The 27,691-nt window shown below is 28.1% G+C and overlaps 11 protein-coding genes and 1 non-coding gene across 12 annotated transcripts, besides 3 other annotated features; 6 read left to right on the top strand and 6 right to left on the bottom strand.

Moving 5' to 3' along the window:
* Positions 1-409: 409 nt before the first annotated feature.
* Positions 410-438: a mobile genetic element.
* Positions 439-544: 106 nt separating this feature from the next.
* Positions 545-1,261: a mobile genetic element.
* A 1,135-nt stretch (positions 1,262-2,396) lies between these two features.
* Positions 2,397-4,008, top strand: TVAGG3_0669220 (phosphoprotein phosphatase protein; the record flags this gene model as incomplete). Its single annotated transcript, XM_001301375.2, has 1 exon — positions 2,529-3,686. One exon carries the CDS (start codon positions 2,529-2,531, stop codon positions 3,684-3,686), a length of 1,158 nt encoding a protein of 385 aa, XP_001301376.1.
* Positions 4,009-4,116: 108 nt separating this feature from the next.
* Positions 4,117-6,836, bottom strand: TVAGG3_0669210 (uncharacterized protein; the record flags this gene model as incomplete). The annotated part of the gene is made up of 1 exon (XM_001301376.1): positions 5,728-6,825. The coding sequence occupies one exon, from the start codon at positions 6,823-6,825 to the stop codon at positions 5,728-5,730; it is 1,098 nt and encodes a 365-aa protein (XP_001301377.1).
* Positions 6,837-7,043: 207 nt separating this feature from the next.
* TVAGG3_0669200 (UBA-like family) lies at positions 7,044-8,605 on the bottom strand (the record flags this gene model as incomplete). The annotated part of the gene is made up of 1 exon (XM_001301377.1): positions 7,328-8,605. The coding sequence occupies one exon, from the start codon at positions 8,603-8,605 to the stop codon at positions 7,328-7,330; it is 1,278 nt and encodes a 425-aa protein (XP_001301378.1).
* A 95-nt stretch (positions 8,606-8,700) lies between these two features.
* TVAGG3_0669190 (protein of unknown function (DUF4477) family) lies at positions 8,701-9,754 on the top strand (the record flags this gene model as incomplete). Its single annotated transcript, XM_001301378.1, has 1 exon — positions 8,875-9,708. One exon carries the CDS (start codon positions 8,875-8,877, stop codon positions 9,706-9,708), a length of 834 nt encoding a protein of 277 aa, XP_001301379.1.
* A 291-nt stretch (positions 9,755-10,045) lies between these two features.
* Positions 10,046-10,539, top strand: TVAGG3_0669180 (structural constituent of ribosome; the record flags this gene model as incomplete). Its single annotated transcript, XM_001301379.2, has 1 exon — positions 10,095-10,493. One exon carries the CDS (start codon positions 10,095-10,097, stop codon positions 10,491-10,493), a length of 399 nt encoding a protein of 132 aa, XP_001301380.1.
* A 242-nt stretch (positions 10,540-10,781) lies between these two features.
* Positions 10,782-11,512, bottom strand: TVAGG3_0669170 (uncharacterized protein; the record flags this gene model as incomplete). Its single annotated transcript, XM_001301380.2, has 1 exon — positions 10,862-11,494. The coding sequence occupies one exon, from the start codon at positions 11,492-11,494 to the stop codon at positions 10,862-10,864; it is 633 nt and encodes a 210-aa protein (XP_001301381.2).
* Positions 11,513-11,923: 411 nt separating this feature from the next.
* TVAGG3_0669160 (uncharacterized protein) lies at positions 11,924-13,156 on the top strand (the record flags this gene model as incomplete). Its single annotated transcript, XM_001301381.1, has 1 exon — positions 11,924-13,138. One exon carries the CDS (start codon positions 11,924-11,926, stop codon positions 13,136-13,138), a length of 1,215 nt encoding a protein of 404 aa, XP_001301382.1.
* Positions 13,157-13,518: 362 nt separating this feature from the next.
* Positions 13,519-13,875, top strand: TVAGG3_0669150 (structural constituent of ribosome; the record flags this gene model as incomplete). The annotated part of the gene is made up of 1 exon (XM_001301382.2): positions 13,529-13,867. One exon carries the CDS (start codon positions 13,529-13,531, stop codon positions 13,865-13,867), a length of 339 nt encoding a protein of 112 aa, XP_001301383.1.
* Positions 13,876-14,097: 222 nt separating this feature from the next.
* TVAGG3_0669140 (uncharacterized protein) lies at positions 14,098-14,370 on the bottom strand (the record flags this gene model as incomplete). The annotated part of the gene is made up of 1 exon (XM_001301383.1): positions 14,098-14,370. One exon carries the CDS (start codon positions 14,368-14,370, stop codon positions 14,098-14,100), a length of 273 nt encoding a protein of 90 aa, XP_001301384.1.
* TVAGG3_0669130 (uncharacterized protein) lies at positions 14,371-14,652 on the bottom strand (the record flags this gene model as incomplete). The annotated part of the gene is made up of 1 exon (XM_001301384.1): positions 14,371-14,652. One exon carries the CDS (start codon positions 14,650-14,652, stop codon positions 14,371-14,373), a length of 282 nt encoding a protein of 93 aa, XP_001301385.1.
* Positions 14,653-14,911: 259 nt separating this feature from the next.
* On the bottom strand, positions 14,912-14,984 carry TVAGG3_0669120. Its single transcript has one exon. It is a non-coding gene; the product is annotated as a tRNA-Ile (tRNA).
* Positions 14,985-15,069: 85 nt separating this feature from the next.
* On the top strand, positions 15,070-16,171 carry TVAGG3_0669110 (uncharacterized protein; the record flags this gene model as incomplete). The annotated part of the gene is made up of 1 exon (XM_001301385.1): positions 15,070-16,032. The coding sequence occupies one exon, from the start codon at positions 15,070-15,072 to the stop codon at positions 16,030-16,032; it is 963 nt and encodes a 320-aa protein (XP_001301386.1).
* Positions 16,172-16,775: 604 nt separating this feature from the next.
* Positions 16,776-27,691: part of a mobile genetic element that runs on past the window's edge.

Below are 27,691 nucleotides of genomic sequence, written 5' to 3'. Positions count from 1 at the left end.
CAATTAATCCATTAACTGGAACAAATTACACGCCAAATCAAATGTATCAGCTGAAACCGAAATACACAAATGCAGATACAGAAAGGTTGTGGCAAATATGGGATACAGATACAGGCATGACCGCTGTTGACACATTCACAGCGTAATAATAAACATAATTTTTTAATTTCATTTTTAACAAGTTTTTTTAAATGTATGTAATGAATAATTCATTAGAATATGATAATGCACATTGTAACAGAATAGAACAATCACCAAATTTTTTTTTTTGAAATTAAAAAATAAAAATAACAAGTATAAAGTAATCAACCAAAAAAGATATTTAAAAGAATTTTGGAAAAAACAGAATAAGGATAATGATATTATTTTAGATACACAATCGATGTACTGAAGAATAATCCGGTAAAATGATGATATAAAATTAGATTATTTTACAAGTAGCTAAAAGAATAAAACTATAATATAAAATAAATGAAGTTTAATGAAACAATAAAGGTTAAATAAATAATAAAGATTTTTATTTTATATCAGTATTGAGAAGAAGTAACAGCTGACACTTGGTAGACAGCTTCTTTATGTCTAGAAAATTCTATCTTACCTTTTATTTTTTTCTCGCTGTGAAACGTATTCGGTCATTTTTTTAAAAATTAATTTTTTGTTAGAGATAAGAGATAAAACTTTGCAGACAACTCCCCCATGTCTAGCAAATTTAACATTCGTCTCCCATTTTTATATATTTGGTTTAGAATGTTCGAAAATGCGTAATATGGTCATTAATATTAATTGAAAAGAACCTTGAATTAATTCAATCTGATCTCACAAAATATTTTAAATTACAAACTTTGTAGTTTGAATAGATAATTAGTATTAAACTCAAATAACTAGTTTATTTTTGAATAAAAATTATTTGAATTTATTCGATTTTGTGAATTTTCCTTCAAAAATCAAGTTTAAATATCTTATTTGCCATATAATTATAAATACAATGAAACATATTCGAAATTGAAAAGAATGACTTTTTCTGTTCTTTCAATCATTCAATGTGAATTTTGCAATATTGGATTTCTCATTAAATAGCTATTAAAAACAACAAGCAATTTAACTTACATTCAAATTTATTTGTGTTATATTCAATCTTCTCAAAACTTATAATTTTCGGCTATAGCATGATTATATGCTATATAATATAATAAACCTATAATAGTATCATTCTTTCAATTATTTGAAGAGAAAACCGAAAAAATCTATTTTCGGTCTATAACAAAATTTGAAAAATGTAAGTTTTTTTTGAAAATTACAAGGCAGATGAAAAGAATGGACTAAGCAGATATTGATGAGGTTAACGAAAAATACTATAAACAATGTTAGAAAGAACAAGATTAGAATATGGAATTGAAAAGAACTTTGGTTTAATCAATGGGTGATTGAAATTAGATTCACGATAACATATGAATATGATTGAGTTAGCTATTACGTTATATAGCCTTGGGTTCAACCTTAAATCAAACTCGAAAATCAAAAATAAAATTAAATTTATTGGTAAATATCCACATTAATTGCAAAGAGAATTCGCAAATTGAAAGTGGCAAATTGAAAACTGAAATTTGAAGAGTGAAGATCAAGATTATTGTTAAATGGTACAAATGAAATAGGATTGATGAATTACATAAGAAGAAATTCATGAAAAGAAAATTTGAATGGTATTCAAAAAGTATCTATGAAGAAATATCATCATGAACCAGAATCGTTTTTAAATCGAATTTACATGAATTTTCCCCTTTCATTGAAAAAGTTCTTAATCTTATGTAAAGAAATTTAAAATATTTGAATGCAATATCAATATAATATTAATGATGAAGATTAATTTACAAAATTGTATGAAATATTTTTTAGATATTTACATCGAGTTTATAAATTTTAATATTTATAGAATGAATGCCAAAATTTTAAAATGAATTTATACTTTAAAAAATGATCTCTCAATCGAATGAAATAGTTATCGAAAAGAATATTAGATATGATGTTAAACACAATTCACCAGAAAAAACAATGGACAAGAATTTGTAGTCAATTTCGAACTCAACTTTTTAAAAATTTTAATATGCTTAAATCATTTATGAATAAGTTGTCTTACTATTTTTACTAAAATCATAAGAAAATTTCTATAATAATTTTGCTGAAAAAACGCTTATCAGCCAAATTTAATATGCATGCATCAGAATTTAAATCTTTTCAAAATTAGAAACTTTTCAATACTTAACCGACAAATTATAGAATATAGAAAAGTTTCTAATTCAACAAAATTTTAGTTCTATTAACTTTATAATTATAAATCAAAAATTAAATAACGAGGATTTCTCAATCTCAATTTTTCAATACCAATTTATTAACAAAACCGCGAATCTACAATTGGAAATTTTCCTATTTTGTAAACCTTTACTAATTATCTACAATATTGTTTCCAAATTGTGAGAGAGGTTTATTTTTTCTGAAATTAAATTTGAGATACACGCAATATTAAATAATTTATGCCTATCCCTCCAATTATATCCAATATTGTACGTACACATTTAGTCAATATGAGACACGAATTTACTCCCATACCCAATACGAATTCGACAGTCAACATGCCTTTCTTTGAAGAGGCAGATCTGAATGAACTTCTAGAAAATGCAACCAATATAATTCAAAGCGAACTTGTTATATTAAATCTTTTTGCCCCGGTAATATTAATTGGAGCTTTACAAGGCGATATCTTTCAATTATACGGTATATTATCAAGATTCGGTTTACCGCCAACAAGAACATATTGCTTTTTAGGCAATATGATTGATGACGGAGACTTTTCCCTCGAAACAATTACTTTCATTTTAGCCTTAAAGGTCGTTTACCCAAGAAATATTTACATTATCCGCGGAAAGAACGAATTTGAACAAGTAGCAAAGGGTCGAACATTCTTCAATGAGATTCAAGAATACTATCCTCAATCTACAAACCTTTTCGATCGATTTATGACCGCTTTTTCTTATCTTCCTATAGCAGCAATTTTCTTCCAAAACATATTTTGCATTCATGGAGGTCTATTTCCTGAATTTACTCAAGTTCAACAGCTTTTAAGCGTTCAACGTCCACTTACTACTATTGACTCGTCAAATCTCGGAATCTTTTTCAGCGAGCCATCGACACATATAAAAGACTATTACCAAAGGAATTCTCGTTACGTATTCGGAGAAGCCGCTTTTGAGAAATTTATGAAACTAAATGAACTGACTTTATTTGTCAGAACAAGTTCACCGCTTAACGCAGGTTATATGTATCAGTTTGAAGAAAAACTATTAACCCTTACGAAATCTGCTGTTCTTGCCGTTTTCGGTTCCAATGATTATAAAGCCATCAAATTGCCAATCAACTCTAAGTTTACCCGTGCGGATGTTCAGATTGTACCTTACTCAAAGATTGCGAATGAGAACAAACAACTCCAAATCTCCCAAATGCCAAAAGTAGCCTCAATCGCAACAACGAATAGGAAGACATCGATGCGAATTTTAGACTCTTCTAGAGATGCAATTCCATCTGGTCACCCTATTTTGACTATCTACAACGGTACGGACAAATTGTCTCAAATTTCTAGAATCAGAACTTATGTGACCTCGCGTCCTGTTACTCGTATTGAGACTTTTTATTGAAGTTTCGATCTTGTTTTTATTGTTATTGTTTGAAATTTTATTTTTATTTTGTTTGTTTTTTAAATAATCTAAATTTTGTTTATAATTATTATCTTGTTTTATTAGGTTATGATAATAGATAGTATGAAATTACAATATTCTTATGGTGGAAATTTCTCTTCACACCCGTAACATATTGGATAAAATACTTCTATCTTTTCATCTTAAGAGCTAATAAAGAAATTTCCAATTGCAATATGTATACATATTAACTAAGGTATATAATTAGTATAGGTGCATTGTATCAATACAAATACATCTATGTAAAAAAAAATTATTCTCATATATAGAACATAATAAATGAATTACGCGAATTCTCTAAGGCAATATACGAAATATGGTTTGTGAGTATTTCAAGAGACATCTTGAGCAATATATACTAAAAAAATAATAATTATAACTCTAGAATAGCGGTAGCTTATATATTTTGATTCATATAATGGTATCAATTCAGATGAAAAAAGGTATATGAATTATAATAAAGAAGATGCGTTTATTACTTCACAAAATGATGTTTTGTAAACATTAATAGCAATATGTTTGATGTCTTCGAGATCTAACTCGTCATCATCATGTTTTTTATATGAATCATCTTTGTTTTCTTCTAAATTTGGATAAAAATATGTACCTAGACAGTTATCTGTGGTATAATGAGATATGGCAGAATCTAATGGATTGATTGATTGGTATGTAATTGGATCATATTTTACAGTTTGAGTGAAAGTGTTTTCATGAAAGTAACAATTATCAACAGATTGTGGTTTAGATGAAAATAAATAATTTCCTTTATTTCCTATGAATGAACAATTTGAATATGAAGTTGAACCAGAAGAATAAATTATTGCATAATCACTTCCTGTATATTCATTGTTTAAATAATTACATTTTGTAATACTATATTTACCATCATTGTAAATTCCAGAATATTTTGTAGAAGATGTATTTGAAGCTGTTATGAATTTCAAAATTCCTGTTCCTGTTGGTAGTTGACTTGCATATGCAGCAATCTCAGGAATTTTGTTATAAGATGTATTTATATTACTTAATTGGATATCTCCTCGATCATTCCAAAATGAACCTCCATATCCACTTGTTTTTCCGTTGCATTCTGAAATTGAACATTCAAATGCATAATTTTTGTAATTACTATTAGAAAGTGAATTGACGTAATAAGCACATCCCCAATTAGTTGTTGTTGAGAGAGAACAACAAATATGAACTAAAACACTCTCAGAATCCTCGATATAGAATGATCCACCGGATTCTGTTGAGCTATTGTTGTAAAACGTGCATGTTTCAAGTAATACTTTGCTGAGAGATTTAAGGTAAATCGCTCGATTTTGATAATGGAAAGAAAATATAGCATAATGAATGTAATAATTGCCACTGTTTGATATAGTTTCGTTTTCTGTTTGATTAATATAATCGTTTGTGTCGTAATATTCTGAAAAACTTCGTTGATGTTGCAAATTTCTTTGTTATTTGATTTATTTTGTTGAATATGAAGTTCATAGTATTGAATCATGTTAGTTTCTCGCATATTATTGGAAAATCTAGTTTGCGTTCTCTGTGGAAATTTGATTTAGATTTCCAATAAATAAAAATTGAGAAGATGAACTACGATTATTTTTAATTCAATTATTGCTTTACATACAGTTTGGAAGTGGAAAATGTTAGCTTTCAATCTACATCGAAAATAAATTGTCCTGATTTTGTATTTGAGCTAAGACAGGAATCTAAGGTAGCCATTTTTAGCATGCGTACATAGACTTCTGCGAAAAGTATTTGGGGATAGAAAATATCATGAAATCTTTTTTTGACCAGATTTTAGTTCTTTGTGAAGCGTTTCCAGGTACTATATCACAATGATTGGTCACATCAACTAATACATTAAAGCAAATTTAGATCTTTGTGCGTTATCTAGTGAGAAAAATTTAAATTTGATACAAATTTAATTTTTTATAACTACAAAAACAATAAAAGTATAAAAATACATAATAATTCATTGTGGATTTTCTTGAGTTGATGGTTGTTCAATTTCTTGTTCTTGAATTTCTTCCTGTGCTGGCTCTTGATGGGAAGATTTCTTTACAACTCGTTTCTTCTTGCGTTTTACAACGTTCTGCTGCTGATTCATTTGGTTTTGTGGGTAAGGATATGTTGGATACGGAGAAGGATAAGTGTAAGCGATAGTTCCATTTGGAAGCTGTACGGGCTGTTGTGGGATGAAGCCTTGTTGGGGAAATGGGTATCCAGGAGGTGCTTGTACGTAAATAATCTGGGGTTGTTGGATTTGTCCTTGTTGAGGCATTTGTTGTTGCGGATATGGGTATTGTATATATTGCTGAGGCATTGGCTGTGGTTGCATGTAAGCTTGAGGTGGTTGTTGGACAAATTGAGGTTGTCCAGGGTAAATGTATTGTTGTGGGATCTGAGATGGCTGTAAATATGGTTGATTAACAACTCTGTAACCCATTGGAGGTTGTGCAGGATATTGTTGCTGTTGATTTTGATTTGGAATATTTTGTGGAGGTAATTGCTGGGTTTGCTGTGGTGTTGGAGCTGGCTGTTGAGGTTCTTGTTGCATTGTTGGTCTTTGTTGTTGTTGTACTGGTTGAGGAGCTTGTGGAGGAGATTGGAACGCAAAATTAGGAATATTAGGGAGATTAGAGCGATCAGGAGCTGTTGTCAATACTCCAAGTAGTTTTCCTTCTTCTGCTTGATAAGGAAGTGAGCCATTTTCACTTATATGAACTTGAACGGTAATATCAGCGACTTCTTTATTCTTTTCAACTGAAATCATGTGAAATTCTTGTGTGACTACAGTGTTCTTTTCAAACCATGATACAGGTAACGCTAATCGTGCATATTCTATAGAATTCTCTTCATTTGATAAAACAATTGTAAATCCTGTCTTCAAATCCTTAATAAATGGGAATTTGCATATTGTATCTGATGAAAACTCTTTTTGACCTTTAAAATCTATAATAAATTTCTCTTCTCTAATGATTTGAGTTACGAAAAGACGAAAAGATTCGATTTTTTGAAGTTCTTCGTCTGTTATTGTGAGTTTTGGAAATCGGATATACGAAAAACTCATAAATTATCTTCCAAAATTTTGGCAAAAGTGACATCATTTCACTTTCTATCAGATAGTCTTATCTTAAAAGTAACCGGCTACAAGTTAGACAATCTCAATAGATACTGTACTGCTCAATGTTTAGTCAAAAACCTCAATACAAAGATGAATATTTGAATGAAAAGAAATTATTAAACAATACATTTATTCTAAACATATAATAATACAAATTAAGAAGACTTGAATGCTACCGAACTCCGTCTAGACTGATTATATGCTTCTAAAAAAATTGAAATTGAAAAAATTTGAAATTGAGATAAATAAGTAACATGATTATATTGCAATGATAGGCATGAGTGTATAATTAGACCTTAAGCTTCATCAATGATTTTTGGTGGATCGATAGCTTCATTTTCCTCAATTTGAGAATCTTTCTTATCAGATTTCTTAGGTTTTGATTTTCTCTTATGAGTTTGTTCGGGTTTCTTATTGTCAGTACTTTTTTCTTTTTCTTTAATTTGGACTAAATTTGGTTCTTCTGGATTGGTATTTCTATTGTTGTTACCTTTGCTTCTTTGATTTCTTTCTTAGGTTCAGCTTCAGCGGCTGCCGGAGGAGGAGGTGGAGGTGGATTTGTGGTGATGACCGAAGGATTTTGAGCCGGTTTTGTAAAGAAATGTGCTCCATCGATTTTTTCAGGACCTTGGATTTTATCTCTAAGTTTCCAAGCTGTATCTTGAGTAATAACTCCATTAAATTTGATAATGTTACAAAGATTGATCAAATACCTTGGCAATCCATGTTCATCATAAACAGCATCGAAAATACTGCAGTTTGGAGCTCCGCTTGTAAAGCATTCAAGTAAATGAGTATTATTCAAGAATTTTCTGATACTTTTCCACTTGTGAGTGGATTCATTCGGCTTCTTATTCAATGCTAAATCAACTTTCTTGCCAACAACGCCGAGATGGTACATTTCTAGTAAAAATCTTTCTTCATCAACTGTCCATTTGGTTGGATTTGATAATCTTCCTGCCATCTTCCTTCCAATGGTATTTAGGACCCAGTTCAAATATCCCTTCGTAAATCCAGGAAAAGATGCAGCTAATTCATCGAAATCTCCATTCTTTTCACGGAATTCTTTGACCAAGGCCTTCGAGTCTAACGTATAATCAGGTAAATGAGCGTTAAGATGGCGAATTAATTGTTTGAAATCCGTTATATCTTCAATGTTAGGTAATTCATCAGTAATTGTAAGAACAGGTTCATTGGAAGATGTAGTAGTTATTAAATCACTGACGCGAGAAGCAATATAATTTAAATCAATTTGTTTATTAGTTTCTTGTGGTTCAATATTCTCCTCGAGTGTTAATTTTGGAACTTCTTCGGTATCTGGGATATTTGGAGTTTTGATAACAGATTTTGTTTGTAATGTTGAAAGAGCTTGTTCCATGTCATAATTTTCTTGTACTAAGGCGGCATAAACATCCCTAACATTAAAGCCCATATTAGCAATGAACTCTACCTTTCTAACGAAATCTGGTGGAGGTTCATTTAAATCTTTAGGGTTATCTCCTTTAATAAAATAAAAATCACATATTAAAGGTTGTTCTTCAGAAGATTTTATTGATTTTACCTTTTTATTCTGCTTTAAAACAGCATCATTAAACTTAATTTGAGTGCATTCTGCAGGAATAAGTGTAATTTTTGAAAGACTATGCTTTACTTGCGAAATCGTTGCATTTGCATCAATTGTCAGTATAACTGTTTTATCAATTGGCGGTCCAAGCTTGAAATACATTGAAATAAAAAATACGAAAATTGACAATTCTTCTTGAAAAGTATCATATGGACGCGCAAATCGAGATACTTCTTCTTTAGATGCAATAGACTCATTTACAATTGATTTCTTTGCTAAATTCCCTTTATCAACATCTGATTCAAGCTGAAAAAGTAAATTCTTTATCAAAATCTTCTTGTTAATTCAATGAGATCTTATTTAACATGTTTTCAACAAGGCACAATGAATTGAATTTAAAACGATTATTTTTGCATTTATTGAGATTTTAGATGGAATATCTGATTTCTCAGAAAAATGTTCTCAGAATATCTATCAACAAATGGTTTACAGATCCCAACAGAGATAATATTGAAACGGCAAGGATAGAATTCAAAAAACCACCACTCCAACAATTAAATTACCTCACGAAGCTATTACTTGAATTTTCTCATGACGAGCCTTTATTCAACACTATAAAATCAGAATCTGACCTAATGAATAAGATATTTTCTACATCAAGATATCAAATTCGTTCATTCAAGTACGTTTCAACACTTAAAAAGCTTAGACAATCACTTAATAAGATTAAAAAACTCAATATTAAAGATAATTTCTACTCAATAGCTACTTCTGCATGTTCTGTCGAAAAATTAATGAATAAGAAAACTTTTCACTCAGTTCAATGGCGATTAATCGCTCTATTTAATATACTTATTGATGTTCAAGACATTTCAGCGAATTTAGTCGAATTACTCACTGAAGAAATGACGACATCAGTTTTCCTTCATTATCCAGTTGCATACACATCATTAGCATCATCTTTAACCAAGATGTCAAAAGATTTCACGCTTAAAATTGCTAATCTCATTTGTAAATTCAGAACAATGGAAAATAATAAATTTTTGCCATTTCAAGCAGGTGATTCTGATTTTCCACCTCTTCCATGGAATGACACTTTTATTACGACGCTTGATGTTGAGTCCGCAATTGAACCTGTTGAAATTCCTCAAAATAATTTGAAGAAATTAAATATATCTATGAGTATCAAGCCGACAATATCAGCCAAACACAATAAGCCAGCAGGATCAAAGCCGAAGACCTCATTTTCTGGTCTAGGATTTTAAATTTATTTTTGTATATTTTTTTTTGTTAATAAATACTATTGTTATTATTGTTTATAAACGATCTATTTTTAAGTCGACTATCTTATGTTTACAATTACATTGTATTATAACATCTGATGTTTCAATTGGGTGGAAATTGTTCGCTGTTCTAGTTCTCTTCTCCTTTGATTATGTTTTGTCACGAAAAAATATATTTGTTAGTGCAATATTAGCCTTCAAACTCAAAGAACAATTCGAATTGAAATTCGCATCGTTAGATTTCCCATAATTCCAAAAGTAAAATTAATATACAGCAGTAGTATGTTCAAAATATCAAATTTATTTATATTGGGTCTAGTTCGTGTTTACAAAAAATTGAGGGGTCTGGTCGGTCCTTCCTTTTTGCGATGCAGATCTTCGTCAAGACATTGACAGGCAAGCACATCACCCTCGAAGTCGAGCCAACAGACCGTATTGAGGACGTTAAGGCTAAGATCCAGGATAAGGAAGGTATTCCTCCGGACCAGCAGCGTCTTATCTTCGCTGGTAAGCAGCTCGAAGATGGCAACACACTTCAGGACTACTCTATCCAGAAAGATTCTACACTCCACCTTGTTCTTCGTCTTCGTGGTGGTGGTAAGGAAGCTTACGAACCATCCCTTCGTATTCTTGCCGAAAAGACAAACGTTAAGCGTTCTGTCTGCCGCAAGTGCTATGCCCGCCTTTCCGAGCGTGCCCAGCAATGCCGTCACAAACAATGCGGACATTGCAAGTCCATCCGTCCAAAGAAGGCTGGTAAGGAGTAAGCTGCTTTTATGATTAAAACAATAATTATATTTACATGAAAATCACATGAAATCAAAAAGAAATAACTTAGAGATATCAGATTCATCAATATCTTCTTAATAATAATGAAATTTATGAGTAGGTTGTTTTCTTTGTTTAATTAAGATAAGATTTGTTACCTATTTGGTCAGAAGACAAAAATTATTTTCGATGATTTTTTTTCGATTCTTATATAGCTAAGTGGTTATCATAAAAAGCTGCGTGTAAAACTTTTTGGCCATAGCTAGTTAATAGAATTATAAACATTAGGAATTTATTAACAATTAAAGTTCAAATATAAAAAGATATCTAATAGATGAAAAGATAAACAAGGTCTATATAAATAAGTCTATTGTGTTCTCTTCAGTTTGGATACAATATTCTTAACAGAAAATCTTTCACGCAATGTATCATAAAGACCTTCATCTTCATTCCTGGTAACTCTCTTCACAGGGAATTTCCATTCTGGTTTTCTATAAACAAAAGCATGTGAATGCGACTCATTTATGTCGTCAATTTCTCCAAAATCATCTGAATCTGAAGATTCGTCGATGAATGTTCTCTTTAGTGGAGGTGGTCCTTGTGGTTTTGGAGAGTCTACCTTTCCATGAAAACTATGTGTGTATATTGAGTCTGTTTGAATAGAACTAGATTGACCTGAAACTAGTATATCGCGAACTGAAGCTGTTTTCTTTGCAGATCTATTTGATGGCGCTTTTGGTGATTGAATAGATGATTTCGACTTCGATTTATTTTCTTCTGGAGGTTCCGGATTTGATGAATATGAGTAATATTCGTTAGAATAGTATTCTTCGTTATCTGATTTCGTTTCTTGTTTTTTAACTGAAGATAAGGATTTTTGGCTTGATTTTATTGAAGATTTTGAATGACTAAAGTGCTCGTTTGAAGTTCTAGTACTATTTGTTGTCCTAGAATTATGTGGTGTGCTCTTCCTAGACATTTTGTGCTCAGAACTATTCATTATCTTCTTGAATTAACGTCAAGCGACAGTTATTATCGTCCTCCGTTTTTTTCGCTCCTCGGGTAATCTTACAATTTCGGAATTTGGAATTGAAAATAGAGTGTACTTTGTGTGCATGCTATATGTCTCTTACAAATGGTCCCTTTAAAACATATTTTTAAAATTTGCTAATCCGATTTCAATGAGTATAAGGAGATAATCATTCCTATTTAGCAGTATTTTGACGTGTTTTGCCAGTGATAGAGATGATTTAAGTCAATCACTCATATTTGGATATATCTTTCCTCCATTATCGGATGAAATGCATTATACATTGGGTTCAGTGAAGCAACAACTCTAAATTCAGATAATGATCACTATACTTAGTTGATTTTGAACTAAATCAATCGCAATGGAGCTGAATAAAATTTGATTCGAAAATAATCGTCAATGCAAGCAAGCGTAGTTTTAAAGCTTTCTCTCGCAATAACACTCCTTGCTCTTGCTGTATTACAGAACATTATTGGTGGAAGACAAATAATTTCTCACTCATTTGTTTATAAAAAAGAAAATCAAGAAGATGAAGATGTTGAAATCACTTTTGATATGACATTTCCAATAATAAAACGTAATGTTTCTATTGATTTAGTCAGTAAAGCTGAGAAATATATGAAATTACCAACATGGTCTGCTGGTTATATTAATTGTACGAATTCTTCAAGCGAAGTATCATGTTATGAAATAACCAGAGCATATAATTCAATAAAAAAGTACGAAGAATTGGTTAAATCAGGAAAAACAAAAGGAAGCGTATTATTATTTACGGAAAAATACGAAAGAGAAGATAGAATGTCAATGTTATATCAGGGATTATCGATTGCAATGGCAACAGATAGATTAGTTTACGTTAGAAAAGATCTTTTCCCTTTTGATTTACCAAAATCAATCCAAGATTTGCAGAATAGCACCGATATTATCAATGGTTTTGAATTAGATACAGATTACAGATTCGGCTGCGCCAATATTAGTAATGCACATCCACAATTAATAATTAAAAATATAACTTGGCCTCAAGTGATGTATACACACGAAGTAGTAGCTCCTTACCTTAGAAATAATTTCGGTTTTCATGCTGCTTACTTCCTTGGCAATTATTTATTCGGTTCAGAGGAAAAAACATTATTAAATTGCATAAATCAGTTTACTGATTATGGTGTTGAAGCCAAGAAATTTGAGGATTACTCAGTACTTACACCTGGTGGCTTTCAACGCTACATTGGCCGATGCGGAGCAACAGAAAAAATATTAATGGTAACAAACTCTCAAAGTTCTATAATTTCCAATAATGTTGCAGAAGATTATAAAGTTACCGATGATAATACATTTGTTTGCGGTCTTCGCAAATTAGTTTCATCCAAACACGTCATTCATACATTTGGATCAAGATATGGATGGTGGGCAATGGCAATGCATGGAAACAAAGGTGGATTTGTTAATTCAATTGATTTTCTCTGTATCAATGTTAATGTTTCTCAATCTGCTTCACTTTGGCACACATATTGTCCTAGAAATAGAGACGATATCTTCAGAACAAATAATAGACTTTATATTTGTGGTCCTAATAGCATGGATGTTAGATTGTATATAGATTATCTTTTGTGGTAAATAAAATATTATGTATGCTAGTATATTAATGAAATATATTTAAGAATTAAATTGTATATATTATGTGTTATATTGGTTTAGCTTCAATTGATATCTTAAACTTCTTTAAAAATATCAAGCACCATAAAGCAGCATGGCAGGCCATTTTCAGAAGAATTCTATCTTTTATAGCCATATTTCTATTATATTGAGAGAAGAACTAAATATGACCAATTTTTGAATTTGATGAAAAAATTATCTCTACGAATGCTTATACTTTATACGTAAAATCGTCTTTAAATGCAGTGCATATTCTATATTTGATAAGTCCTGAGAAGCTTTTGCAAGTGCCAAGATTTGGTCGCTCCAGGATTTTCAGAAGAAAATAATCGTAGTTCGACCTTTTGCAACATGGGCCGTAAGAAATTAAGCCGCGCACGCGAATCAATCATCAACTCCCTCTCTCTTGTCACAAAGTCCGGCAAGTACTCCCTCGGCATTTCTCAGACACTTAAGTCTCTCCGCAATGGCGAGGCCAAGCTTGTTATCTTCGCATCAAACGTTGCCCCAGCTCACCGTTCCCTTATTGAGTACTACGCTATGCTCTCTGGTTGCGATATCCTCCCATTCGATGGCGACAATGTTGATCTTGGCACAGCTTGTGGTAAGTATTTCCGCTCCTCAGTCATCTCCATCATTGATGCTGGTGAGTCCGAAATCCTTAAGATGATCAAGCAGAAGGATGAGTAAATGTCTTTTTTTTGAATGCCTAATACTTAATAATCAAAACTTCTTTTTTACTAATACGAACCGAATTTTAAATAATGGACTTCTTGTTATGTCTTTTGGAAGGTTTACAGACATCAAAACTTATATAAAATAAAATTTCATCAAAATAATTTTAAGAAAATATATGAATTAAAGAATAAAATAGTTATTGAAATGAGTATAATTGTCAATTTACTTAATGGAAACCCTTATTATGGATCCATTACGGTGATATCTTTGCTAGGATTGTATCCGTTTCTCTTGCATGTAATTACAACTGCTATGATTACTGCACCAATTACAATTGCTACAAATAGCGGGATACCAATCGAAAGACCTAGCTTGAGAGAGTTTGAACTCGAAGAAGACTTTGAGCTAGATCCGGATGATGTGTTATCAGTGTTTGTTGTCTGATTGGCGCCGTATCCACCACTTGGGCCCATACCACCGCTTCCAGAACCACTGCTTCCGCTTCCAGGGCCCATTCATCCACTTCCAGGACCCATTCCTCCACTGCCTGGTCCCATTCCAGTATTGTTGCCGCCTGGTCCTCCTGGAGGCATTCCTGAGCTAGAATTTCCTCCAGGACCTCCAAATGGTGGCATTCCTGATGTGTTATTGCCGCTTGGAGGCGGTGGTGGCATTCCAGACGTCGAATTTTCGTTATCACTCTGAATCTTTTTTCCTCCTATATTTATCGAACTCGATAACGCGGGGCGTGATGAGGCCATTGCAAGACCTGTATAGGTGAATAGCATTGGAATCATTGATAATAATGATTTCGTTTATTGCAATCTTTACCGACAGAAAATTGAATGTGTTTTCAAAGCTATTTTTTCAATAAAAATTGAAAAGAAATTATCGTGATTTGACCGAGAATTTTCACCGAAGTTACAAACGATTTTAACATTTCTCTTTTTAAATCATTAGAGATCCATTTAGGTTAGGATATCAGGATTGGAATAAACTTGGAAAAAAGTTATTCTCACCAAAAAACAACAATTTATGATTTTGAAAAATAAAAAATGGTTCCGCTGGGGCTCGAACCCAAGACCTTAGCGTTATCAGCACTACGCTCTACCTACTGAGCTACGAAACCTTGACGATTACATTCTTTAACATATTTCCATGATAAAAATTCATTCTAAAAATTTTGGCGAAAAAAAAATTAGCCACAAAATTTGATGTCATCTAAAACTGCCACATCGAAATCGCAGAACATCAAATTAAATAGAGGTATCAAAATCATGACACCATTTCAGAAACACACTAATCATCATAATGGTGTTATAATTATTGATTTGAAACCTGAAGTCACTCCTGATCAAATCAAATCTCATTTACCTCATTGTATTTCTGTTGAAATCGATCCAAGGCTTGGTACATTGAATAATGATCAACACCATGCATTTGTTGCCAAATTTGAAGATTCGAAACATAAACCTGATAACGAACTCATGAGTTTGCCTATTGAATTATTTAACTCTGATATGATTATATTCGGATATATCGAAGAAAATATCGAAATTTCCATCAATGATTTGGTCAAACAAAGATACGGGAAAGACTTGATGTTATTAGGCTATGTTTCGAAAGATATTACTTCAGAGCAACTCCATACCCTATTACCAACGTCAAATTGCATCTACGAAATTCATTCAAATGAAATTCAAGACGAAAACAAAAAGTTATTTGTTGTTTCAACGCTAAGCTTACAGAACTTCTATTTACAAGTAAATACAATCCCAGAATCCTATTTTACAGGCAAAAGATTTTATTCACCAATTGAAGAGTCCGTTGAAATGGCCGTAGCTCGTCTTAAGCCATATTTAGACGGAACAAACCAGAAAGAAAAAACGAAACATAAAAAAGGACCAATTCGATTTTTAGTTACAAATTTACCAGAAGGAGTTGATGATAAAGCATTATTCAGAAGTTTACCTCACTGTGGCTCTGTTGAACTTACTGAATCTGGAAATGCTTATATTATCGACTTCCCAACTTTATTTGACGAAATTGAGCTTCAAGAACTACGACATACCATCGGATCCTTTGATTACACTATCATTAAGAGAACACCTTCAGCTTCATTGAAAGTTATACAGAGATTCAAGACTTTCTCAAAAACTGACGAAGAAGAAGAGTAGTCTTGTTTCATTGCATCGTATAAATCTTTGTGTGTATTAAAAATTCTCAGATATTATTTTATAATTTTTTCTTTTTCTAAAAACAACTTTTCACACTCATTGACATCTTGTATAATGCATTTCACTCACTCCTATTCCAGAAAGAATTTCCAAAAAAATTTCGAAAAAGAAAAAATAAATTGAAAATTCTAGATAATTACTTTGAATTTTAAGAAAAATTTGGAAAAATTAAATCTATGATAATGATGTAATTTTGATAACTAATACGATTACTTACAAAAAAATATAGCTTAAACTAATTTCCGAAATTTCCTTTGTAAAAAATATGAATTACAAATGAATTTGTATCAACATATGCATAATAGATCAGGAAAGAAGAAAAAAAGCTCTACCAAAATTGGTTTTTATGAAATTCAGTCTCAAAATAAAAGTGTCATATAAAATATTTGTAAAGGAGCATTGAAATTATCATAGTTGAACAAAAATTCCAAAATCTAATATTAAATGACCAGTACAATATAGTCTAATAATCAACTTTCCGATTTTCTGAATAAACTGTTTTTGTTTCAGATTATTCAATCAATAAACAAAAAATTTAATTGCGAAATAACATTTGTTTATTTGACAACAAGGAACTTTAACTTTTATATATCTACATTCAATTCATAAGGTACTTAATTCAATTATTAATAAAATCATCATTATTTTCACTTATCTTTATGAGTATGAATCCAAAAAAGTTCGAGTAGGGGTAATTTTAGCTAAAAGCGACACGCCTGTAAAAAGTGACACACCCGTGAGGGGTGTGATTACCGATCGGTAATTTCGACAGTTGAGAATTTAAAATTTTTTATGGAACTGTTGCGAGTTTCATAAAGAATTTAAGGAATATAAGCAAAGATTTGAATCAAAATCTTAGACCTAAGCCGCTCGATTCGCTCGCGGCTTCCGCGAATTACAGATCAGCAAAGATTTGAATCAAAATCTTCGAACTAAGCCGATCGCTTCGCTCGCGGCTTTCTTTATTATTTTAAATTTGCATATTTCCATCAAAAGTTCATAAGGTAAAAAATTTCGTTTATTTTTACTAAGAAAAAAAAGTTTTTGATAATAAAATTTATTTATATTTCGAAAAGTAGCAATAATCGTAAAAGGGTATTGATAGGATTGCTAAAGTAACTAATTTTAGCTGTCAAATATTTTGTATTTTGAAGTAAATTAGTATAAATTTGTTTTTACTTTTATTTCGAAAAAGTAGCAAAATCGTAAAAGGGTATTGATAGGATTGCTAAAGTAACTAATTTTAGCTGTCAAATACTTTTGTATTTTGAAGTAAATTAGTATAAATTGTTTTTACTTTTATTTCGAAAAAGCAATAATCGTAAAAGGGTATTGATAGGATTGCTAAAGTAACTAATTTTAGCTGTCAAATACTTTTGTATTTTGAAGTAAATTAGTATAAATTTGTTTTTTACTTTATATTTCGAAAAGTAACAATAATCGTAAAAGGGTATTGATAGGATTGCTAAAGTAACTAATTTTAGCTGTCAAATACTTTTGTATTTTGAAGTAAATTAGTATAAATTTGTTTTTACTTTTATTTCGAAAAAGTAACAATAATCGTAAAAGGGTATTGATAGGATTGCTAAAGTAACTAATTTTAGCTGTCAAATACTTTTGTATTTTGAAGTAAATTAGTATAATTTGTTTTTACTTTTATTTCGAAAAAGTACAATAATCGTAAAAGGGTATTGATAGGATTGCTAAAGTAACTAATTTTAGCTGTCAAATACTTTTGTATTTTGAAGTAAATTAGTATAAATTTGTTTTTACTTTATTCGTGAAAAGTAACAATAATCGTAAAAGGGTATTGATAGGATTGCTAAAGTAACTAATTTTAGCTGTCAAATACTTTTGTATTTTGAAGTAAATTAGTATAAATTTGTTTTTACTTTTATTTCGAAAAAGTAACAATAATCGTAAAAGGGTATTGATAGGATTGCTAAAGTAACTAATTTTAGCTGTCAAATACTTTTGTATTTTGAAGTAAATTAGTATAAATTTGTTTTTACTTTTATTTCGAAAAAAGTAACAATAATCGTAAAAGGTATTGATAGGATTGCTAAAGTAACTAATTTTAGCTGTCAAATACTTTTGTATTTTGAAGTAAAATTAGTATAAATTTGTTTTTACTTTTATTTCGAAAAAGTAACAATAATCGTAAAAGGGTATTGATAGGATTGCTAAAGTAACTAATTTTAGCTGTCAAATACTTTTGTATTTTGAAGTAAATTAGTATAAATTTGTTTTTACTTTTATTTCGAAAAAGTAAGCAATAATCGTAAAAGGGTATTGATAGGATTGCTAAAGTAACTAATTTTAGCTGTCAAATACTTTTGTATTTTGAAGTAAATTAGTATAAATTTGTTTTTTACTTTTATTTCGAAAAAGTAGTCAATAATCGTAAAAGGGTATTGATAGGATTGCTAAAGTAACTAATTTTAGCTGTCAAATACTTTTGTATTTTGAAGTAAATTAGTATAAATTTGTTTTTACTTTTATTTCGAAAAGTAACAATAATCGTAAAAGGGTATTGAGGATTGCTAAAGTAACTAATTTTAGAGCTGTCAAATACTTTTGTATTTGAAGTAAATTAGTATAAATTTGTTTTTACTTTTATTTCGAAAAAGTAACAATAATCGTAAAAGGGTATTGATAGGATTGCTAAAGTAACTAATTTTAGCTGTCAAATACTTTTGTATTTGAAGTAAATTAGTATAAATTTGTTTTTACTTTTATTTCGAAAAAGTAACAATAATCGTAAAAGGGTATTGATAGGATTGCTAAAGTAACTAATTTTAGCTGTCAAATACTTTTGTATTTTGAAGTAAATTAGTATAAATTTGTTTTTACTTTTATTTCGAAAAAGTAAATAATCGTAAAAGGGTATTGATAGGATTGCTAAAGTAACTAATTTTAGCTGTCAAATACTTTTGTATTTTGAAGTAAATTAGTATAAATTTGTTTTTACTTTTATTTCGAAAAAGTAACAATAATCGTAAAAGGGTATTGATAGGATTGCTAAAGTAACTAATTTTAGCTGTCAAATACTTTTGTATTTTGAAGTAAATTAGTATAAATTTGTTTTTACTTTTATTTCGAAAAAGTAACAATAATCGTAAAAGGGTATTGATAGGATTGCTAAAGTAACTAATTTTAGCTGTCAAATACTTTTGTATTTTGAAGTAAATTAGTATAAATTTGTTTTTACTTTTATTTCGAAAAAGTAACAATAATCGTAAAAGGGTATTGATAGGATTGCTAAAGTAACTAATTTTAGCTGTCAAATACTTTTGTATTTTGAAGTAAATTAGTATAAATTTGTTTTTACTTTTATTTCGAAAAAGTAACAATAATCGTAAAAGGGTATTGATAGGATTGCTAAAGTAACTAATTTTAGCTGTCAAATACTTTTGTATTTTGAAGTAAATTAGTATAAATTTGTTTTTACTTTTATTTCGAAAAAGTAACAATAATCGTAAAAGGGTATTGATAGGATTGCTAAAGTAACTAATTTTAGCTGTCAAATACTTTTGTATTTTGAAGTAAATTAGTATAAATTTGTTTTTACTTTTATTTCGAAAAAGTAACAATAATCGTAAAAGGGTATTGATAGGATTGCTAAAGTAACTAATTTTAGCTGTCAAATACTTTTGTATTTTGAAGTAAATTAGTATAAATTTGTTTTTACTTTTATTTCGAAAAAGTAGCAATAATCGTAAAAGGGTATTGATAGGATTGCTAAAGTAACTAATTTTAGCTGTCAAATACTTTTGTATTTTGAAGTAAATTAGTATAAATTTGTTTTTACTTTTATTTCGAAAAAGTAGCAATAATCGTAAAAGGGTATTGATAGGATTGCTAAAGTAACTAATTTTAGCTGTCAAATACTTTTGTATTTTGAAGTAAATTAGTATAAATTTGTTTTTACTTTTATTTCGAAAAAGTAACAATAATCGTAAAAGGGTATTGATAGGATTGCTAAAGTAACTAATTTTAGCTGTCAAATACTTTTGTATTTTGAAGTAAATTAGTATAAATTTGTTTTTACTTTTATTTCGAAAAAGTAACAATAATCGTAAAAGGGTATTGATAGGATTGCTAAAGTAACTAATTTTAGCTGTCAAATACTTTTGTATTTTGAAGTAAATTAGTATAAATTTGTTTTTACTTTTATTTCGAAAAAGTAACAATAATCGTAAAAGGGTATTGATAGGATTGCTAAAGTAACTAATTTTAGCTGTCAAATACTTTTGTATTTTGAAGTAAATTAGTATAAATTTGTTTTTACTTTTATTTCGAAAAAGTAACAATAATCGTAAAAGGGTATTGATAGGATTGCTAAAGTAACTAATTTTAGCTGTCAAATACTTTTGTATTTTGAAGTAAATTAGTATAAATTTGTTTTTACTTTTATTTCGAAAAAGTAACAATAATCGTAAAAGGGTATTGATAGGATTGCTAAAGTAACTAATTTTAGCTGTCAAATACTTTTGTATTTTGAAGTAAATTAGTATAAATTTGTTTTTACTTTTATTTCGAAAAAGTAGCAATAATCGTAAAAGGGTATTGATAGGATTGCTAAAGTAACTAATTTTAGCTGTCAAATACTTTTGTATTTTGAAGTAAATTAGTATAAATTTGTTTTTACTTTTATTTCGAAAAAGTAGCAATAATCGTAAAAGGGTATTGATAGGATTGCTAAAGTAACTAATTTTAGCTGTCAAATACTTTTGTATTTTGAAGTAAATTAGTATAAATTTGTTTTTACTTTTATTTCGAAAAAGTAACAATAATCGTAAAAGGGTATTGATAGGATTGCTAAAGTAACTAATTTTAGCTGTCAAATACTTTTGTATTTTGAAGTAAATTAGTATAAATTTGTTTTTACTTTTATTTCGAAAAAGTAACAATAATCGTAAAAGGGTATTGATAGGATTGCTAAAGTAACTAATTTTAGCTGTCAAATACTTTTGTATTTTGAAGTAAATTAGTATAAATTTGTTTTTACTTTTATTTCGAAAAAGTAGCAATAATCGTAAAAGGGTATTGATAGGATTGCTAAAGTAACTAATTTTAGCTGTCAAATACTTTTGTATTTTGAAGTAAATTAGTATAAATTTGTTTTTACTTTTATTTCGAAAAAGTAACAATAATCGTAAAAGGGTATTGATAGGATTGCTAAAGTAACTAATTTTAGCTGTCAAATACTTTTGTATTTTGAAGTAAATTAGTATAAATTTGTTTTTACTTTTATTTCGAAAAAGTAGCAATAATCGTAAAAGGGTATTGATAGGATTGCTAAAGTAACTAATTTTAGCTGTCAAATACTTTTGTATTTTGAAGTAAATTAGTATAAATTTGTTTTTACTTTTATTTCGAAAAAGTAACAATAATCGTAAAAGGGTATTGATAGGATTGCTAAAGTAACTAATTTTAGCTGTCAAATACTTTTGTATTTTGAAGTAAATTAGTATAAATTTGTTTTTACTTTTATTTCGAAAAAGTAACAATAATCGTAAAAGGGTATTGATAGGATTGCTAAAGTAACTAATTTTAGCTGTCAAATACTTTTGTATTTTGAAGTAAATTAGTATAAATTTGTTTTTACTTTTATTTCGAAAAAGTAGCAATAATCGTAAAAGGGTATTGATAGGATTGCTAAAGTAACTAATTTTAGCTGTCAAATACTTTTGTATTTTGAAGTAAATTAGTATAAATTTGTTTTTACTTTTATTTCGAAAAAGTAACAATAATCGTAAAAGGGTATTGATAGGATTGCTAAAGTAACTAATTTTAGCTGTCAAATACTTTTGTATTTTGAAGTAAATTAGTATAAATTTGTTTTTACTTTTATTTCGAAAAAGTAACAATAATCGTAAAAGGGTATTGATAGGATTGCTAAAGTAACTAATTTTAGCTGTCAAATACTTTTGTATTTTGAAGTAAATTAGTATAAATTTGTTTTTACTTTTATTTCGAAAAAGTAACAATAATCGTAAAAGGGTATTGATAGGATTGCTAAAGTAACTAATTTTAGCTGTCAAATACTTTTGTATTTTGAAGTAAATTAGTATAAATTTGTTTTTACTTTTATTTCGAAAAAGTAACAATAATCGTAAAAGGGTATTGATAGGATTGCTAAAGTAACTAATTTTAGCTGTCAAATACTTTTGTATTTTGAAGTAAATTAGTATAAATTTGTTTTTACTTTTATTTCGAAAAAGTAACAATAATCGTAAAAGGGTATTGATAGGATTGCTAAAGTAACTAATTTTAGCTGTCAAATACTTTTGTATTTTGAAGTAAATTAGTATAAATTTGTTTTTACTTTTATTTCGAAAAAGTAGCAATAATCGTAAAAGGGTATTGATAGGATTGCTAAAGTAACTAATTTTAGCTGTCAAATACTTTTGTATTTTGAAGTAAATTAGTATAAATTTGTTTTTACTTTTATTTCGAAAAAGTAACAATAATCGTAAAAGGGTATTGATAGGATTGCTAAAGTAACTAATTTTAGCTGTCAAATACTTTTGTATTTTGAAGTAAATTAGTATAAATTTGTTTTTACTTTTATTTCGAAAAAGTAACAATAATCGTAAAAGGGTATTGATAGGATTGCTAAAGTAACTAATTTTAGCTGTCAAATACTTTTGTATTTTGAAGTAAATTAGTATAAATTTGTTTTTACTTTTATTTCGAAAAAGTAACAATAATCGTAAAAGGGTATTGATAGGATTGCTAAAGTAACTAATTTTAGCTGTCAAATACTTTTGTATTTTGAAGTAAATTAGTATAAATTTGTTTTTACTTTTATTTCGAAAAAGTAACAATAATCGTAAAAGGGTATTGATAGGATTGCTAAAGTAACTAATTTTAGCTGTCAAATACTTTTGTATTTTGAAGTAAATTAGTATAAATTTGTTTTTACTTTTATTTCGAAAAAGTAACAATAATCGTAAAAGGGTATTGATAGGATTGCTAAAGTAACTAATTTTAGCTGTCAAATACTTTTGTATTTTGAAGTAAATTAGTATAAATTTGTTTTTACTTTTATTTCGAAAAAGTAACAATAATCGTAAAAGGGTATTGATAGGATTGCTAAAGTAACTAATTTTAGCTGTCAAATACTTTTGTATTTTGAAGTAAATTAGTATAAATTTGTTTTTACTTTTATTTCGAAAAAGTAACAATAATCGTAAAAGGGTATTGATAGGATTGCTAAAGTAACTAATTTTAGCTGTCAAATACTTTTGTATTTTGAAGTAAATTAGTATAAATTTGTTTTTACTTTTATTTCGAAAAAGTAACAATAATCGTAAAAGGGTATTGATAGGATTGCTAAAGTAACTAATTTTAGCTGTCAAATACTTTTGTATTTTGAAGTAAATTAGTATAAATTTGTTTTTACTTTTATTTCGAAAAAGTAACAATAATCGTAAAAGGGTATTGATAGGATTGCTAAAGTAACTAATTTTAGCTGTCAAATACTTTTGTATTTTGAAGTAAATTAGTATAAATTTGTTTTTACTTTTATTTCGAAAAAGTAACAATAATCGTAAAAGGGTATTGATAGGATTGCTAAAGTAACTAATTTTAGCTGTCAAATACTTTTGTATTTTGAAGTAAATTAGTATAAATTTGTTTTTACTTTTATTTCGAAAAAGTAACAATAATCGTAAAAGGGTATTGATAGGATTGCTAAAGTAACTAATTTTAGCTGTCAAATACTTTTGTATTTTGAAGTAAATTAGTATAAATTTGTTTTTACTTTTATTTCGAAAAAGTAACAATAATCGTAAAAGGGTATTGATAGGATTGCTAAAGTAACTAATTTTAGCTGTCAAATACTTTTGTATTTTGAAGTAAATTAGTATAAATTTGTTTTTACTTTTATTTCGAAAAAGTAACAATAATCGTAAAAGGGTATTGATAGGATTGCTAAAGTAACTAATTTTAGCTGTCAAATACTTTTGTATTTTGAAGTAAATTAGTATAAATTTGTTTTTACTTTTATTTCGAAAAAGTAGCAATAATCGTAAAAGGGTATTGATAGGATTGCTAAAGTAACTAATTTTAGCTGTCAAATACTTTTGTATTTTGAAGTAAATTAGTATAAATTTGTTTTTACTTTTATTTCGAAAAAGTAACAATAATCGTAAAAGGGTATTGATAGGATTGCTAAAGTAACTAATTTTAGCTGTCAAATACTTTTGTATTTTGAAGTAAATTAGTATAAATTTGTTTTTACTTTTATTTCGAAAAAGTAACAATAATCGTAAAAGGGTATTGATAGGATTGCTAAAGTAACTAATTTTAGCTGTCAAATACTTTTGTATTTTGAAGTAAATTAGTATAAATTTGTTTTTACTTTTATTTCGAAAAAGTAACAATAATCGTAAAAGGGTATTGATAGGATTGCTAAAGTAACTAATTTTAGCTGTCAAATACTTTTGTATTTTGAAGTAAATTAGTATAAATTTGTTTTTACTTTTATTTCGAAAAAGTAACAATAATCGTAAAAGGGTATTGATAGGATTGCTAAAGTAACTAATTTTAGCTGTCAAATACTTTTGTATTTTGAAGTAAATTAGTATAAATTTGTTTTTACTTTTATTTCGAAAAAGTAACAATAATCGTAAAAGGGTATTGATAGGATTGCTAAAGTAACTAATTTTAGCTGTCAAATACTTTTGTATTTTGAAGTAAATTAGTATAAATTTGTTTTTACTTTTATTTCGAAAAAGTAGCAATAATCGTAAAAGGGTATTGATAGGATTGCTAAAGTAACTAATTTTAGCTGTCAAATACTTTTGTATTTTGAAGTAAATTAGTATAAATTTGTTTTTACTTTTATTTCGAAAAAGTAACAATAATCGTAAAAGGGTATTGATAGGATTGCTAAAGTAACTAATTTTAGCTGTCAAATACTTTTGTATTTTGAAGTAAATTAGTATAAATTTGTTTTTACTTTTATTTCGAAAAAGTAAATAATCGTAAAAGGGTATTGATAGGATTGCTAAAGTAACTAATTTTAGCTGTCAAATACTTTTGTATTTTGAAGTAAATTAGTATAAATTTGTTTTTACTTTTATTTCGAAAAAGTAACAATAATCGTAAAAGGGTATTGATAGGATTGCTAAAGTAACTAATTTTAGCTGTCAAATACTTTTGTATTTTGAAGTAAATTAGTATAAATTTGTTTTTACTTTTATTTCGAAAAAGTAGCAATAATCGTAAAAGGGTATTGATAGGATTGCTAAAGTAACTAATTTTAGCTGTCAAATACTTTTGTATTTTGAAGTAAATTAGTATAAATTTGTTTTTACTTTTATTTCGAAAAAGTAACAATAATCGTAAAAGGGTATTGATAGGATTGCTAAAGTAACTAATTTTAGCTGTCAAATACTTTTGTATTTTGAAGTAAATTAGTATAAATTTGTTTTTACTTTTATTTCGAAAAAGTAATAATCGTAAAAGGGTATTGATAGGATTGCTAAAGTAACTAATTTTAGCTGTCAAATACTTTTGTATTTTGAAGTAAATTAGTATAAATTTGTTTTTACTTTTATTTCGAAAAAGTAACAATAATCGTAAAAGGGTATTGATAGGCTTGCTAAAGTAACTAATTTTAGCTGTCAAATACTTTTGTATTTTGAAGTAAATTAGTATAAATTTGTTTTTACTTTTATTTCGAAAAAGTAACAATAATCGTAAAAGGGTATTGATAGGATTGCTAAAGTAACTAATTTTAGCTGTCAAATACTTTTGTATTTTGAAGTAAATTAGTATAAATTTGTTTTTACTTTTATTTCGAAAAAGTAACAATAATCGTAAAAGGGTATTGATAGGATTGCTAAAGTAACTAATTTTAGCTGTCAAATACTTTTGTATTTTGAAGTAAATTAGTATAAATTTGTTTTTACTTTTATTTCGAAAAAGTAAAATAATCGTAAAAGGGTATTGATAGGATTGCTAAAGTAACTAATTTTAGCTGTCAAATACTTTTGTATTTTGAAGTAAATTAGTATAAATTTGTTTTTACTTTTATTTCGAAAAAGTAACAATAATCGTAAAAGGGTATTGATAGGATTGCTAAAGTAACTAATTTTAGCTGTCAAATACTTTTGTATTTTGAAGTAAATTAGTATAAATTTGTTTTTACTTTTATTTCGAAAAAGTAGCAATAATCGTAAAAGGGTATTGATAGGATTGCTAAAGTAACTAATTTTAGCTGTCAAATACTTTTGTATTTTGAAGTAAATTAGTATAAATTTGTTTTTACTTTTATTTCGAAAAAGTAACAATAATCGTAAAAGGGTATTGATAGGATTGCTAAAGTAACTAATTTTAGCTGTCAAATACTTTTGTATTTTGAAGTAAATTAGTATAAATTTGTTTTTACTTTTATTTCGAAAAAGTAACAATAATCGTAAAAGGGTATTGATAGGATTGCTAAAGTAACTAATTTTAGCTGTCAAATACTTTTGTATTTTGAAGTAAATTAGTATAAATTTGTTTTTACTTTTATTTCGAAAAAGTAACAATAATCGTAAAAGGGTATTGATAGGATTGCTAAAGTAACTAATTTTAGCTGTCAAATACTTTTGTATTTTGAAGTAAATTAGTATAAATTTGTTTTTACTTTTATTTCGAAAAAGTAACAATAATCGTAAAAGGGTATTGATAGGCTTGCTAAAGTAACTAATTTTAGCTGTCAAATACTTTTGTATTTTGAAGTAAATTAGTATAAATTTGTTTTTACTTTTATTTCGAAAAAGTAACAATAATCGTAAAAGGGTATTGATAGGCTTGCTAAAGTAACTAATTTTAGCTGTCAAATACTTTTGTATTTTGAAGTAAATTAGTATAAATTTGTTTTTACTTTTATTTCGAAAAAGTAACAATAATCGTAAAAGGGTATTGATAGGATTGCTAAAGTAACTAATTTTAGCTGTCAAATACTTTTGTATTTTGAAGTAAATTAGTATAAATTTGTTTTTACTTTTATTTCGAAAAAGTAACAATAATCGTAAAAGGGTATTGATAGGCTTGCTAAAGTAACTAATTTTAGCTGTCAAATACTTTTGTATTTTGAAGTAAATTAGTATAAATTTGTTTTTACTTTTATTTCGAAAAAGTAACAATAATCGTAAAAGGGTATTGATAGGATTGCTAAAGTAACTAATTTTAGCTGTCAAATACTTTTGTATTTTGAAGTAAATTAGTATAAATTTGTTTTTACTTTTATTTCGAAAAAGTAACAATAATCGTAAAAGGGTATTGATAGGATTGCTAAAGTAACTAATTTTAGCTGTCAAATACTTTTGTATTTTGAAGTAAATTAGTATAAATTTGTTTTTACTTTTATTTCGAAAAAGTAACAATAATCGTAAAAGGGTATTGATAGGATTGCTAAAGTAACTAATTTTAGCTGTCAAATACTTTTGTATTTTGAAGTAAATTAGTATAAATTTGTTTTTACTTTTATTTCGAAAAAGTAACAATAATCGTAAAAGGGTATTGATAGGATTGCTAAAGTAACTAATTTTAGCTGTCAAATACTTTTGTATTTTGAAGTAAATTAGTATAAATTTGT

Source organism: Trichomonas vaginalis, chromosome III (assembly GCF_026262505.1).
Source record: "Trichomonas vaginalis G3 chromosome III, whole genome shotgun sequence".
In the NCBI taxonomy this organism is placed as follows: domain Eukaryota; phylum Parabasalia; order Trichomonadida; family Trichomonadidae; genus Trichomonas; species Trichomonas vaginalis.
Note: the sequence above shows the minus strand (reverse complement) of the source record. Positions and strands in the feature narration are given on the sequence as shown.